At 48.4% G+C, this 13,052-nt stretch overlaps 2 protein-coding genes across 8 annotated transcripts in view; one reads left to right on the top strand and one right to left on the bottom strand.

The window, feature by feature from the left end:
- The window catches only part of LOC137368904 (serine/threonine-protein kinase NIM1-like), a 105,124-nt gene extending 94,661 nt beyond the window's left edge, over positions 1-10,463 (top strand). For all 3 annotated transcript variants that reach the window (XM_068029179.1, XM_068029181.1, XM_068029182.1), the window contains exon 4: positions 3,895-10,463. In XM_068029179.1, coding sequence (XP_067885280.1) covers positions 3,895-4,659 — 765 coding nt within the window. In that variant the 3' untranslated portion in view covers positions 4,660-10,463. The remainder of the gene's footprint in view (positions 1-3,894) is intronic.
- Positions 10,402-13,052, bottom strand: part of hmgcs1 (3-hydroxy-3-methylglutaryl-CoA synthase 1 (soluble)) — a 96,757-nt gene continuing 94,106 nt past the window's right edge. For all 5 annotated transcript variants that reach the window (XM_068029168.1, XM_068029169.1, XM_068029166.1 and 2 more), the window contains exons 8-9: positions 12,290-12,456; positions 10,402-11,117 (exon numbers count right to left, since the gene is read on the bottom strand). In XM_068029168.1, coding sequence (XP_067885269.1) covers positions 11,028-11,117; positions 12,290-12,456 — 257 coding nt within the window. In that variant the 3' untranslated portion in view covers positions 10,402-11,027. The remainder of the gene's footprint in view (positions 11,118-12,289; positions 12,457-13,052) is intronic.

The raw sequence follows: 13,052 nt of genomic DNA, 5'->3' as shown, positions 1-13,052 counted from the left end.
GCCACGTGTCTTGCCATTTCCCTAGTCTAAGTGCTTCTGAAGTCTGTTACTCTCCTCCTCATTGTTAACAAGCTTTGTGCTATCTGCAGTCTTTAAAATTATGCCCTTTCTACCCAGGCCATCTCATAACCACAGCAACTTGAATGTATATACTGGGTTTAATGTAGTAAAATGCCCCAGCAACACTTCACAAGAGTTTAATGGAACATAGGAATTGTTAGACGAGAAAAGACCAAAGTTCATCCTCTATCATACTGCTGGTCAACGATAATGAAGTTGTTGATTAATCACAGCAATCAATTTCTATCACTGAGTCTACAACAGATCGAGACATGAAGCAAGAAAAAGTCCAAGTGCTGGAGAGCTTTGGGAACCATTGGTCCAAAGTCACCTGTTACCCCACTGAAACAAGAATTTTTAATTCTATGGAGCTGTATGCATCACCATTCTTCGCTGCTTGGAATAGTACCTAGTGCAAAGGAAGATGGTTGTGATTGTTGGAGGTCAATCATCTCAGCTCCAGGACATCACTGCAGGAGTTCCTCAGGGTAGTGTCCTCGGCCCAACCATCTTCAGCTGCTTCATCAATGACCTTCCTTCAATCATAAGGTCAGAAGTGGGGATGTTCGCTGATGATTGCACAATGTTCAGCACCATTCGTGACTCCTCAGATACTGAAGCAGTCTGTGTAGAATTGCAGCAAGACCTGGACAATATCCAGGCTTGGGCTGATAAAGTGGCAAATAACATTTGCACTACACAATGACCATCTCCAACAAGAGAGAATCTAACCATCTCCCCTTGACATTAAATGGCATTACTATCGCTGAATCCCCCACTATCAACATCTGGGGGGTTATCATTGACCAGAAACTGAACTGGAGTAGCCATTTAAATACCGTGGCTATAAGAGCAGGTCAGAGGCTAGAAATTCTGCGGCAAAAAACTCACCTCCTGACTCCCCAAAGCCTGTCCACCATCTACAAGGCTCAAGTCAGGAGTGTGATGGAATACTTTCCACCTGCCTGGATGGGTGCAGCTCCAACAACACTCAAGAAGCTCGACACCATCCAGGACAAAGCAGCCCACTTGAGTGACACCCAATCCACAAACATTCACTCCCTCCACCACTGACGCACAGTGGCAGCAGTGTGCACCATCTACAAGATTAACTGCAGCAACGCACCAAGGCTCCTTAGACAGCACCTTCCAAACCCGTGACCTCTACCATCTAGAAGGGCAAGGGGAGCAGATGCATGGGAACACCACCACCTGCAAGTTTCTCTCCAAGCCACACACCATCCTGACTTGGAACTATATCGCCGTTCCTTCACTGTCGCTGGGTCAAAATCCTGGAACTCCCTTCCTAACAGCACTGTGGGTGTACCTACCCCACATGGACTGCAGCGGTTCAAGAAGGCAGCTCACCACCACCTTCTCAAGGGCAATTAGGGATGGGCAATAAATGCTGGCCTGGCCAGCGATGCCCACATCCCATGAAATGCATTTTTAAAAATTGCCGGTAATTGTTCTCATGTTAGTTACAGCACAGAGATGACTGAGAGCCTTTATTCTGCACTTAACCTGTACCAACCTCCAGGATTGCCCAGGAATTAAAGATTAATCTCCAGGACACTGCTGTGAGCAACACTTGGGAGAACAATCATCGGCTGTTAAAAAAATGTATTTCCATTTTCTTTTTTATTAGTTTGAAAAACATTGGAGACGAGGAAAAGACTGTTTAACTGGGCAGTGCAGATGGAGGCAAGAGGCCATGGACTGAAACCTCCAGAAATCCAGCCAACCAGAGTTGGGAATCTTACTGCACTACGTTGGATCTGGTTAAGCCCCCCCTGCACTGCCCCATGTGGAAGGGCCTGGGTTGGTCATGGAGTCTCATGGATTGTTGTTGTTATGTGGCTGCGTTACAAAGAGGCCTCCTCGGGGGAGCCCTGGAGAAGGACAGCATCCCGAGGCAGCAGAGATATCGGCCAGAGGAGTGGCTGCAGTCTAAAGATGCTTTGCCAGATGCTGGGAGACAGTTGTTCTTCTCGATGTAGCCTTTCGTTAACTTCCACATCTGACTCGCGCAAGAAGCAGCCTATCTACAGCTCCACCTTTAGATCCATAAATATTCCATCATTGACAACAACAACTTGTATTTTTAAAGTGCCTTTAATGCAATAAAATTCCCCAAGGCACATTATAAAACAAAATACGACACTGAGCAACAGAAAGTGACATTAGGTCAGATGACCAAAAGCGAGGTAGAGAGATATGGGGAGGGTATTCCAGAGCTTGGGGCCAGGTAGCTGTAGGTGCAGCTGCCAATGGTGGAGAAATGCTCAAGAGGCCAACATTAGAGGAGTGCAGAGATCTTGGAAGATTGAGGGACTGGAGGAGATTACAGAGATAGGGAGGGCGAGGCCGTGGAGTGATTTGGAAATGAGAATGAGAATTTTAAAATCTAGGCGTTGTTTAACCGGGAGCCATTGTAGGTCAGCGAGGTCAGGGGTAATGGGTGAACATGACTTGGTGCAAGTTCGGGCCCCAGCAGCAGAGTTTTGATAACATCAACAATGTGGGATATCAACAGGAGTGTGATGGAATAGTCAAGTCAAGGTAACAAAGGCATGAATAAGGACTTCATCAACATATGAGCTGAGACAGGGTCGATGATACAGAGATGGAAATAGGTGGTTTTAGCGATTGCATATTTATCGAAGGCAGGAGAGGCTAGAGAAGATTTTCCAAATAGCCATATCAAACTTGCCCCTTTTATGGGTGAAAGAAACAATTGCATTTATAAAATGCCTTTCATCTCCTCAGGACATTGCAAAGTCCTTTATTGCCAATTAATTATTATTTTTTGTAATGTGGTCACTGTTGTAATGTAGCAGCCATTTTTTTTGTAATTCATTCATCAGAAGTGAGCATCACTGGGAAGGCTGGTATTAATTTCCCATCCCTAATTGCCCTTGAGAGGGTGTTAGGGTAAGCTACCTGCCTGAACCGCTGCAGTCTGTGTGGTGTAGGTACTGGCAAGCCATTCAGTTCCAGGGCAAATAGGGATGGGCTACAAATGGTGGTCTAGCCAGCAACTCCCAATCCCATGAAAGAATAAAATACTGTAGGGGTTTGATGCAACCGAGTGGCTTGCTCGGCCATTTCAGAGGGCAGTTAAGAGTCAACTCCATTGCTGGAGTCACAGCCAGATTGGGTAAGGATGGCAAATTTCCTTCACCAAAGGACATTGGTGAATCAGATGGACTTTTTAACAATACAGTGGTTTCATGGTCACCATTACTGAGACAAGCTTTTTATTGCAGATTTTATTTGATTAACAGAATTTAAATTCCACCAGCTGTTGTGGTGGGATTTGAACTCCTATTAGCCCAGCAACATTACCTCTCTGCTACAATCCCCAATTTGTCACAGCAAGGTGCCACAAAGAGTAATGAGATACAAGACTAGGTAATCTGTGGTTTTGTTGGCTGGGAATGCAGGGAGATTTCCTCACTTTTCTTGAAATTGTGCCATGGGATCTTTTACATACACCTGGGAGGACAGGCAGTTTAACATCACATCTGAAAGATACCCCCACCCACCACCAACAGTGCAGCACTCCTTCAGTACTACACTGGCAGTGTCAGCCTGGATTACATGCTCAAGTCTCTGAAGAGGGGACTCAAACTCACCATCTGCTGACTTGGAGGCAAATGTGCTGCCCACTGAGCTACTTTCAAAGTCAAAGCACTTTCGGCCAACCTGAGTCATGAAAGATGCTACAGAAATGCAAGTCCTTTCTTTCTTGTGAGCCCCACTGAAATGTTACACCCAACCCCTCTGAGACTGTTACGAGCTGATTCGTATTTTTCTCTCCCTCTCTCACAGCATGAAAACAACACGATCCACCGTGACTTGAAGGCGGAGAATATCTTTTACGTGACCAACTCCCGCGTGAAGGTGGGCGACTTCGGCTTCAGCACTACCTGTCGGCGGGATGAGATGCTCAGCACCTTCTGCGGATCTCCACCCTACGCTGCGCCAGAGCTCTTCCGCGACGAGAGTTACGTGGGGGTCTTTGTGGATATCTGGGCACTGGGGGTGCTGCTGTACTTCATGGTGGCAGGGGCCATGCCCTTCCGGGCGGACACCGTGGCCAAGCTGAAGAAGTGTATCCTGGACGGGGGTTACCCGGTGCCACAGCACCTCACGGAGCCCTGCCTGAGGCTGATCCGTGGGATCCTGCGGCCAACTGCTGCCGAGCGCCACACGATGGCGCAGATTGCCCGGAGTGAGTGGATGAGGGGCGTCCATCTCCCCCGGGAGCTCGAGCCATTCCAGCTGGACCCCTCCCACCTGGCTCGGTCGTCGGAGCCACTGAGGGGAGACGAGGCGGAGGTGAAGCGGGCCCTGACCCGACTGGGGGTGACGGAGGCTCACATCCAGGACAACTGCGGCAAGGACTCACGCAGCCCCATAACGGGCACTTACCGGATTGTACTGCACCGCGTGCAGAGGCAGCGGGCACTGGACACGGGCCCACCTGTTCTGGTGCCAGCCCGGCACCAGCTCAAATGCAAAGACTCAAAGAAAGACCGAGCCAAACTCAATGGACCAATGGGACAGACCTCCAAGTTATGCTCTATTTTGTAGGACGAGGAACTCAGAACCATTTGATATTGAAGGGCGGGTATCACTTTTCTAAAAGAAAACACTCCTTTCTATTTTGCAACCAGCTGTAGCCATCAGCCACGTCTCTTGCCAATGGATTGACAGCGCTTTGTGTGTATTTTTGTGTTAAATACATGTCAGTTTGAGCGGTGCACGTGTATCCAGAATGAAGCCAGTAGCTTGGATTGTAAGGATGGACTCTGATCGAAGCATCTCAGTGACCTCACAAAGTACCAAAGTTGTTGTAGACGATTGGGTCTTTGTTGCTGGACCGAAGCCTCCATTTTTAGATTGTCATCTTCGTGTTCAAATGCCTCCATGGCCTCGTCCCTCCCTATCTCTGTGTCCACCTCCCGCTCTACAACCCCTGCAAAATCTAAATGTTCCTCTGATTCTGGCCTCTTGCATATCTCCCACTCCCTTTCATTTGAATTAGGTCGCAGATCAACCATGATTTCATTGAATAGCTGAACAGGCTCGTGGAGCTAAATTGCTTCTTCCTGTTCCTATTGGCAGATGTGCCTTCAGCCGTTTGGACCCTAAACTCTGGAATTCCCTCTCTTAAACCTCTCCACCTCTCTCTCCTTCTTTAAGACTCTGCTTAAAACCCACCTTTTTGACCAAACTTAAGGTCACCTATCCTAATATCTGCTCTATGTGTTTGCTGTCAGCCTTTAGTTTGGTGATGCGGCAGTGAAGCTGTGTGGGATGTTGCTGCAGTGGGTTAGCAGCTGTTACATCTCTGGCACCTGGGTTCAAATTCAGGGACAAGTTGATGGGATGAAAATCTCCTCTCTCCCATTGTCTGTGATGGTGCCGCATGAATCAAGTTCAGGCGGGCTTAATCTAGTTCCCAGTGGCCACGGACCCACAACACTCTCCTATTTCAACACTAAATTGGGAATGACACAGGGAAAAAGACTCCATGGTGCAGTAGAGCATGCTTGCCTGAGATTGGGGCTAAGGCACATGATCAGTGCAAAGGGAGCTGGACTCTGTATCTTGTCTGGTGCTTCACATGGACACAGGGTGTCTGAATGAGAAAGTTGTTCCATTCCCTGGCAGTAAGATTGACATTCAGATTGGAATGAATGAGTTAACATCCAATAACTGGTCACACTGCTGTCAATAACCCACCTCCTTCCCCCACCCCACCAGACGCCCCATAGCTTTGACCCAGCTTGCCAACAGATAAATGTTACAAAGTTCACAAAAAACAGAGCTGTCGACACAGAATTATTTACTTTGACTGTGACCTACTTACCATGACCTCAAAGCACACAGCATGAAATGTAGGTGAAGGGGCTGGTCAGACAATGAGGTTTGTTTTAATATCCAGTCTTGGGACATGGATGTCGTTGGCAAGGTCAGCATTTATTGCCCGTCCCTAGTTGGCTTGAGAATCTTTGATGCAACTGGTGTGCTAGGCCACTCCAGAGGGCAATTAATGGCCAATCACATTGGGTGTGGGTCTGGAGTCACATGTAGACCAGACTGGGAAAGGGCAGCTGGTTTCCTTTCTGAAAGGGACCTTAGTGAACCAGTTGGGTTTTATTATGATGATTTGACAGCTTCGGCGTCACTTTTACCAAGGCCAGCTTTTGATTTCCAGATGGTTGGATAATACCCCATTATTGTGGCTTTACAAAGAGACATCAAATACAAGGAAAAATTAAGACTCTTGCACAATCTTTACCTGCCAGCTTTTTAAAAAAAGTATATTTTAACTGAAAGGTATTGTTCAAAATTCATTCTCTGGATGCGGGCATCACTGGCAAGGCTAGCATTTATTTCCCATATCCTTGTTGCCTTTGAGAAGGCAGTGGGCTGCCTTAGAATTATAGAAGGTTAAAGCACAGAAGGGGGCCATTTGGCCCATCATGCCTGTGCTGGTTCTTTGAGAAGGCTGTCCAATTTGATCCCACACCCCAGCTTTTTCCCATAACCCTGCCGATTAACCCTGTTCAAGTAGATGTCCAATTGCCTTTTGAAAAGTTCTTATGGAATCTGATTGCATTACTCTTTCAGGTAGCACATTCCAACACTTTGTGTGAAAAAAACTTCTCATGTCCCCTGTCAGTCTTTTGCCAATTATTTTAAATCACAGAATTGTTAACAGTGCAGGAGGCCATCAGTGACTGCTGGATAACCCACCCACTTGCCAGAGGAAATAGTTTCTCCCTACCTGCTCTACCAAAACCCCTCATCATTTTGAATATCTCTATTAGGTCGCCCCTTAACCTCCTCTACTTGAAGAACAATCCCAGCTTCTCCAATCTCTCCCCATACCGGAGTCCCTCATCTTGATATCATTGTGGTGTATCTCCTCTGTACCCTCTCCAAAGCCTTGAGATCCCCAAGGTGTGGTGCCCAGAATTGGACATAATTCTCCAGCTGAGGCCTAACCAGTGATTTGTAAAGACTCTTTTTGGCCAGTTCTGATGAAGGGGTCACTGGCCTGAAATGTCAGTTCGCCTTCTCTCGCTTCAGATGCTGCCAGACCTGAGTATTTCCAGCATTTCTTGTTTTTATTTGTAAAGACTTGCTTGTTTTTGTATTCAATGCCCTATTTACAAAGCTAAGTATCCACATGCTTTCTTAACCACCTTATCAACAGGCCCAACCATCTTCAAAGATTTGTGAATTTTCTCAGGTCCCTCTGCTCCCCCCCCCCCCCCCTCCCCAACCCTCAAAATATTACTATTAGATTATACTGTCTCACCTTGTTGTTCCTCCAAAGTACATTACACACTTATCTGTATTTATACTTCCTCTGCCATGGGTCTGCTTTTTTCACCAGTCTATGTTTTTCTTAAGTCTATTATCATGGTCACTATTTGCTATGTTGCCAAGTTTTATATCATCCACAAAATTTAAAATTGTGCCCAAGTCTAGGTTATTAATAGTTAAGGAGAAGCAATAATCCTAAAACTGACCCCAGGAGGATCCCACTGCATTCTTCTCCAGTCAGAAAAACATCGTTCATCTCTGCTGTCTACCTCCTATCCCTTAGCTAATTGCATACCCAAGTTCCTACAGTCTCTTTATCATGTGCTTCTATTTTCTGGATCAATCTGTTATGTGGTACCTTAATTCCCTTTTAAAAATCCATAGTGCAATAGCTACTGTATCTTCATCTTTCCTTTCTGGTACTTCATCAAAGAACTCAGTAAGATGTCACGATTTGCCTTTCACAAATCCCTGCTGTCCTTTGTTAACCCATGCTTCTTCAAGTGAAAATTAATTTTGTCCTTGACAATGGTCTAGTAGTTTTCCCACGACTGACGTTAGATTAGCTGGCCTGCAGTTATGTTTACTCTGGTCTTATTTTTTTGAATAGGGGTGTAACATTTGCAATTCTCCAGTCCTCTGGGCACCACCCCTATATCCAAGGAGATTCTTCTTGAACCCTTCAGTCTGTTTGAAGGTACTGCCACAGTGCTGTTGGCTAGGGAGTTCCAGGATTTTGACCCACCGATGAGGCTAAATATTCTTACTGGCATATGGTTCAATGGGTGCTGCCCACCCTCACATGTATCTCCCCATATCCCAGCCTGGCTAGTGAAGTTGATCTTACCTTCACCCAGTGCCCACACTTCCTTCAGGAGACAGTAGTCAGCGGGGCTGGCTGTTTTGCTCTGCTCCATAATCCACAGAACGCTGGAGACAGCTGTAGCAACAACTCTCCCCACCACCTTTTAGAGAGTGCAATCAGCTGGGGAGAGACTGTTCAACGTGGGTCAGCCACTAGACTCACCAATCCAAGCGAAAGCATCAACAAGATTCTTTTCTCTCCCCACACTTCTGCTCGGCCTTTCTGAATATGAGCACCCCTGGCTAGCTTTTCCACTGTGGGAGGCATCACTCAGCCTGACCCGGACCTCATCTGACACATCCTCTTTCCAGGAGAGGGCACTGGAGGAACCTTGGGAACAACTCCCTGTAGAATTATTGAACCATTCCTCTCCCCCCCCCCCCCCCCCCCCCACCCACCCCCGTTATTTATAGCATCTGAAGCTATTTTCTCCTATTTGTTTAATCTTCCAAATAATATTCTCTTTTAAGATTTGGGATGAGGTTTGAAGGAACATTGCACCTGGTTGGCTTCCATTAGTCTACACAACATCCCCCTCAGCCACAGAGAAGAAACCAATAAAGGAAGAAAACTCTTAGTTTTCTCCCATGTGTTTATGTCTCCTAATGACATGTGCCCAGTCTGTGATAATCTGTACCCGAGTAGGGAAGGGGAGGGCAGGGGAACAACGGGAGGGGTAAATTGGACAATCGCATTTGGCTGCCTGCTTGTCCCTACAATGTGCTTGTTTCCCTCCCCTCTGACACTCCAAAGCCTCACGATGAGAACTTCTTTCTTGGTGGTCTCTCTCTCCTTCATAATCTTTTTTTTTTAAAAACAGAGGAATCTGCGTGACGATCAGGGTGGAATAGATCACCTACGTTGAAAGAAAATTTAAAACAGGGTAACGAATCAAGGACACAAGAAAAAGCTGTTTGACCCATCAATCCCGAATTCCTTATTTCTCCACAATCCTGCAAAACTGTTACCTCCCAAGGCAGTATCTGCCTCCCTGTTAAACATAAGGCTGATACCCCAGTGCAGTGCTGAGGGAGTGCTGCACAGCCAAGGTGTGATGCCTGTTCCAATGTATCCCATGGCTATTAAAGGTAAATGAGAGAAGTTGGTAAACTTTCTAATCCCATGTGGCATTATTCACAGCGAGGCAGTCAGGAGCATGGTTTTGATGTCTAGCTGTTTAGATAGAACTGTATGTCCCTTTAATGCTCAGGTATTTTAACAGGAAGTGGTCTAAATGGGCACATGCTGGTACCTATAGCAGCTTGTAAACTCCAGGCGGAATTGCAAAGTTAATTACAGCAAGTTATAAACTTTAGGCTCCAGCTGGGAGAATCCCAGTTTTAAATGATTCACCTACATTCTCACCTGTACTGTGAATGTGACAGATACATATCTGAAACAACTGGGTGTCTATATTTGACGTGTGACAGCATATGATTCATTTGCCAAGAAAACCTGTTAGTGAACATTCTTGGTTACAACCGGTGTCCTTTGCATATCTTTTGGAATAAGATGACAGCTGGTGCTGAGCCAAGGCTGCAATTCAGTATCGCACTGCTGCCCAGACTCACACACAGACTCTCCCACCTGGACGCTCGCTCACACAAACACACAGATACACCTAGTCACGCTCTCAGTCTCTCCCACCTGTACTGTCATTGTGTTTGTCTCTCTCCCTCACACACACACACACATTCACTCCCACCTGGACTCTCAGACATACACACACCCTCACTCACAGATACTCCAGCCGACACTCCCACCTAGTCTCCTGCTCGCTCACACACACACTCACACAGACTCTCCCACCAAATCCCACACAGACACAGTCCCACCAACTCCTGCTTTCTCACACAGGTGCTCCCACACCTGCCCAGACTCCCGCTCTTGCAGACAGTCCCGCCAACTCCTGCTCCCTCGTACAGACTCTCCTGCTCAGACTCCCACTGACTCACCCAGACACTCCCACTTGCTCACAGACTCTCTGCCTGGACTCCTGCTCATACTGACACACTCACCCAGACTCCCACTCTTTCACAGACACATTCATCCAGACTCCTGCACTCTCCCACTGAAAAGCAGTCCAGGGTTGTGAGAATTTATTTTTCAGAAGTATTGGCAGGTGCGAGTTCGTATAATTTTTTTTTTAATTTAAAAAGAACTTTACAACAGATCCCAAATTTGATAAACCCACTTGGAAACTCGGGTGGGTCAGGATTTTCTTCCTTTTTTTTTATACATACCAGATTAAATTACATTTCAATACGCTCAAAAACAGCAGCTGGGGAAAGGGAGAGGTGATGCTGTGAATGAACGGCTGAGATTATCTGTACATCATCGGCATGGAACCAACTCACTGCACAAATATCACACAAAACAGAAAAGGCTGGGGGGAAAACAGCTAATTACAGAGCAGTAAATGAGTTAGGGGCAACCACAGCTCGAATGTAAGACACGAGCTTTTAAAGCTCACCCTGTATGCACAATAAACAGCAGAATAAAAAATTACAGTGTTCGATTGCAAACAAAGTTTAAAAAACATAGTGCTTGCTGCAGACTGACTGTACATTAGGCAGCAGGTCTTGGACACCTTGCTCCCAGAGGATCCAAGGATTTATTTTCAGATTCATGCGCAGATTCCAGCCTTTGTCCAGTAATCCCTCTCCTGGAGAGAGGAATCCCACATGCACTGCTCACCAGACCGGGGAGGGATTGTTCACACTCACTCTCTTCCCTCCGGACCCTGGAGGTCAGGTCAGTGCTCTCCATTGCTGACGTTGGCAGTACCAGGCTGCGTGGCTGTTGCCGGGATCCTTGGCATTTTCTTGGCAGGGCTCGGTGCGGACTGAGAACAAAACAAACGTCTTTAGAACATCAACCCCATTACACTCAGCACATTGTAACACTGCAGCCCCATCACCCAGCGTCTCCCTGCTTCCCTCAACCCCAGCACCCCACCCCCTTTCTTCACCCTAGCCATCCCTCCATCCTAGTGCCTCCCTGAACCCCAGCACATCCCTCCATCCCTAGTGCCTCCCTCAACCCCAGCACATCCCTCCATCCTAGTGCCTCCTCAACCCCAGCACATCCCTCCATCCTAGTGCCTCCTCAACCCCCAACACATTCCTCTATCCTAGTGCCTCCCTCAACCCCAGCAATCCCTCCATCCTAGTGCCTCCCTCAACCCCAACACATCCCTCCATCCTGGTGCCTCCCTCAACCCAACACATCCCTCCATCCTAAAGCCTCCCTCAACCCCAGCACATCCCTCTATCCTAGTGCCTCCCTCAACCCCAGCACATTCCTCCATCCTAGTGCCTCCCTCAACCCCAACACATCCCTACATCCTAGGTGCCTCCCTCAACCCCAAACACATCCCTCCATCCTGGTGCCTCCCTCAACCCCAAACACATCCCTCCATCCTAGTGCCTCCCTCAACCCCAACACATCCCTCCATCCTGGTGCCTCCCTCAACCCCAACACATCCCTCCATCCTGATGCCTCCCTCAACCCCAACACATCCCTCCATCCTGGTGCCTCCCTCAACCCCAACACATCCCTCCATCCTAGTGCCTCCCTCAACCCCAACACATCCCTACATCCTGGTGCCTCCCTCAACCCCAACACATCCCTCCATCTTGTGCCTCCCTCAACCCCAGCACATTCCTCATCCCACCAGATCCCTCCAACCCACCAACCCATCTTTTCCCCCCCATATCCCTCAATCCATCTCTCTCGTGAAACACATCCATTGTTTCTCCAATCCATTTACACTGTCCAGTAACTTATTTCACACCTCAATTTTGCCTGTTTTGAGCAAAGAAGCTCCTCTCAATTTTACTTCACTTCAGAGCACTTCACCTTTAACGTCCGCCACCTGGGATTTGAACCCTCCCACCTCAGAGAACAATTGGCTGGGCCCAAAGTTAGTCAACCCTTCACTAATCTTTAAAAAACCTTAAATAGGTCAGTTCAAAGGTCAGGAGCCTGGTGCAATGATCTGAGGTGCCACAATACCTCGGTGGTGGCAGTGTTGCCGTGGGGAGCACCGAGCCCGGCCTCAAAGCTATCGTTCTCCAGGATTGGCTTCCTGGCATAGTCACGTCGATGCATCTCATCCACCCGAGTGAGGTACCACGTGCCGGGGAACAGGTCCTCCACCACGCCCTGGGGCTGGAGGTTCGCTGCAGGAAGGTAAACCAAAACAAATTAAACAATGGAATGGGGTGTGGGGGGGTAGAGGAGAGAGAGAAAGAGGGGAGGGGCCTCGCACCAACACTGCAACAAGGACGGGGAAGGGGGAGGGGACTAAGCGACACTGCAACAAGGGCGGGGGAGGGGACTCAGCGACACGGCAACAAGGGCGGGGGAGGGGACTAAGCGACACTGCAACAAGGGCGGGGGAGGGGAGGGGACTCAGCGACACTGGCAACAAGGGCAGGGAGGAGGGAGGGGACTTGCAGCGACACGGGCAACAAGGGCGGGGGGAGGGGACTAAGCGACACTGCAACAAGGGCGGGGGAGGGGAGGGGACTCACAGCGACATTGCAACAAGGGCGGGGGAGGGGACTCAGCGACACTGCAACAAGGGCGGGGGGAGGGGAGGGGACTCAGCGACACTGCAACAAGGGCGGGGGAGGGGAGGGGACTCCGCGACACTGCAACAAGGGCGGGGGAGTGGAGGGGACTCGCAGCGACACGGCAACAAGGGCAGGGGAGGGGACTAAACGACACTGCAACAAGTGCGGTGGAGGGGAGGGGACTCAGCGACACTGCAACA

Source organism: Heterodontus francisci, chromosome 4, assembly GCF_036365525.1.
Source record: "Heterodontus francisci isolate sHetFra1 chromosome 4, sHetFra1.hap1, whole genome shotgun sequence".
NCBI classification, from domain to species: Eukaryota; Metazoa; Chordata; class Chondrichthyes; order Heterodontiformes; family Heterodontidae; genus Heterodontus; species Heterodontus francisci.
Note: the sequence above shows the minus strand (reverse complement) of the source record. Positions and strands in the feature narration are given on the sequence as shown.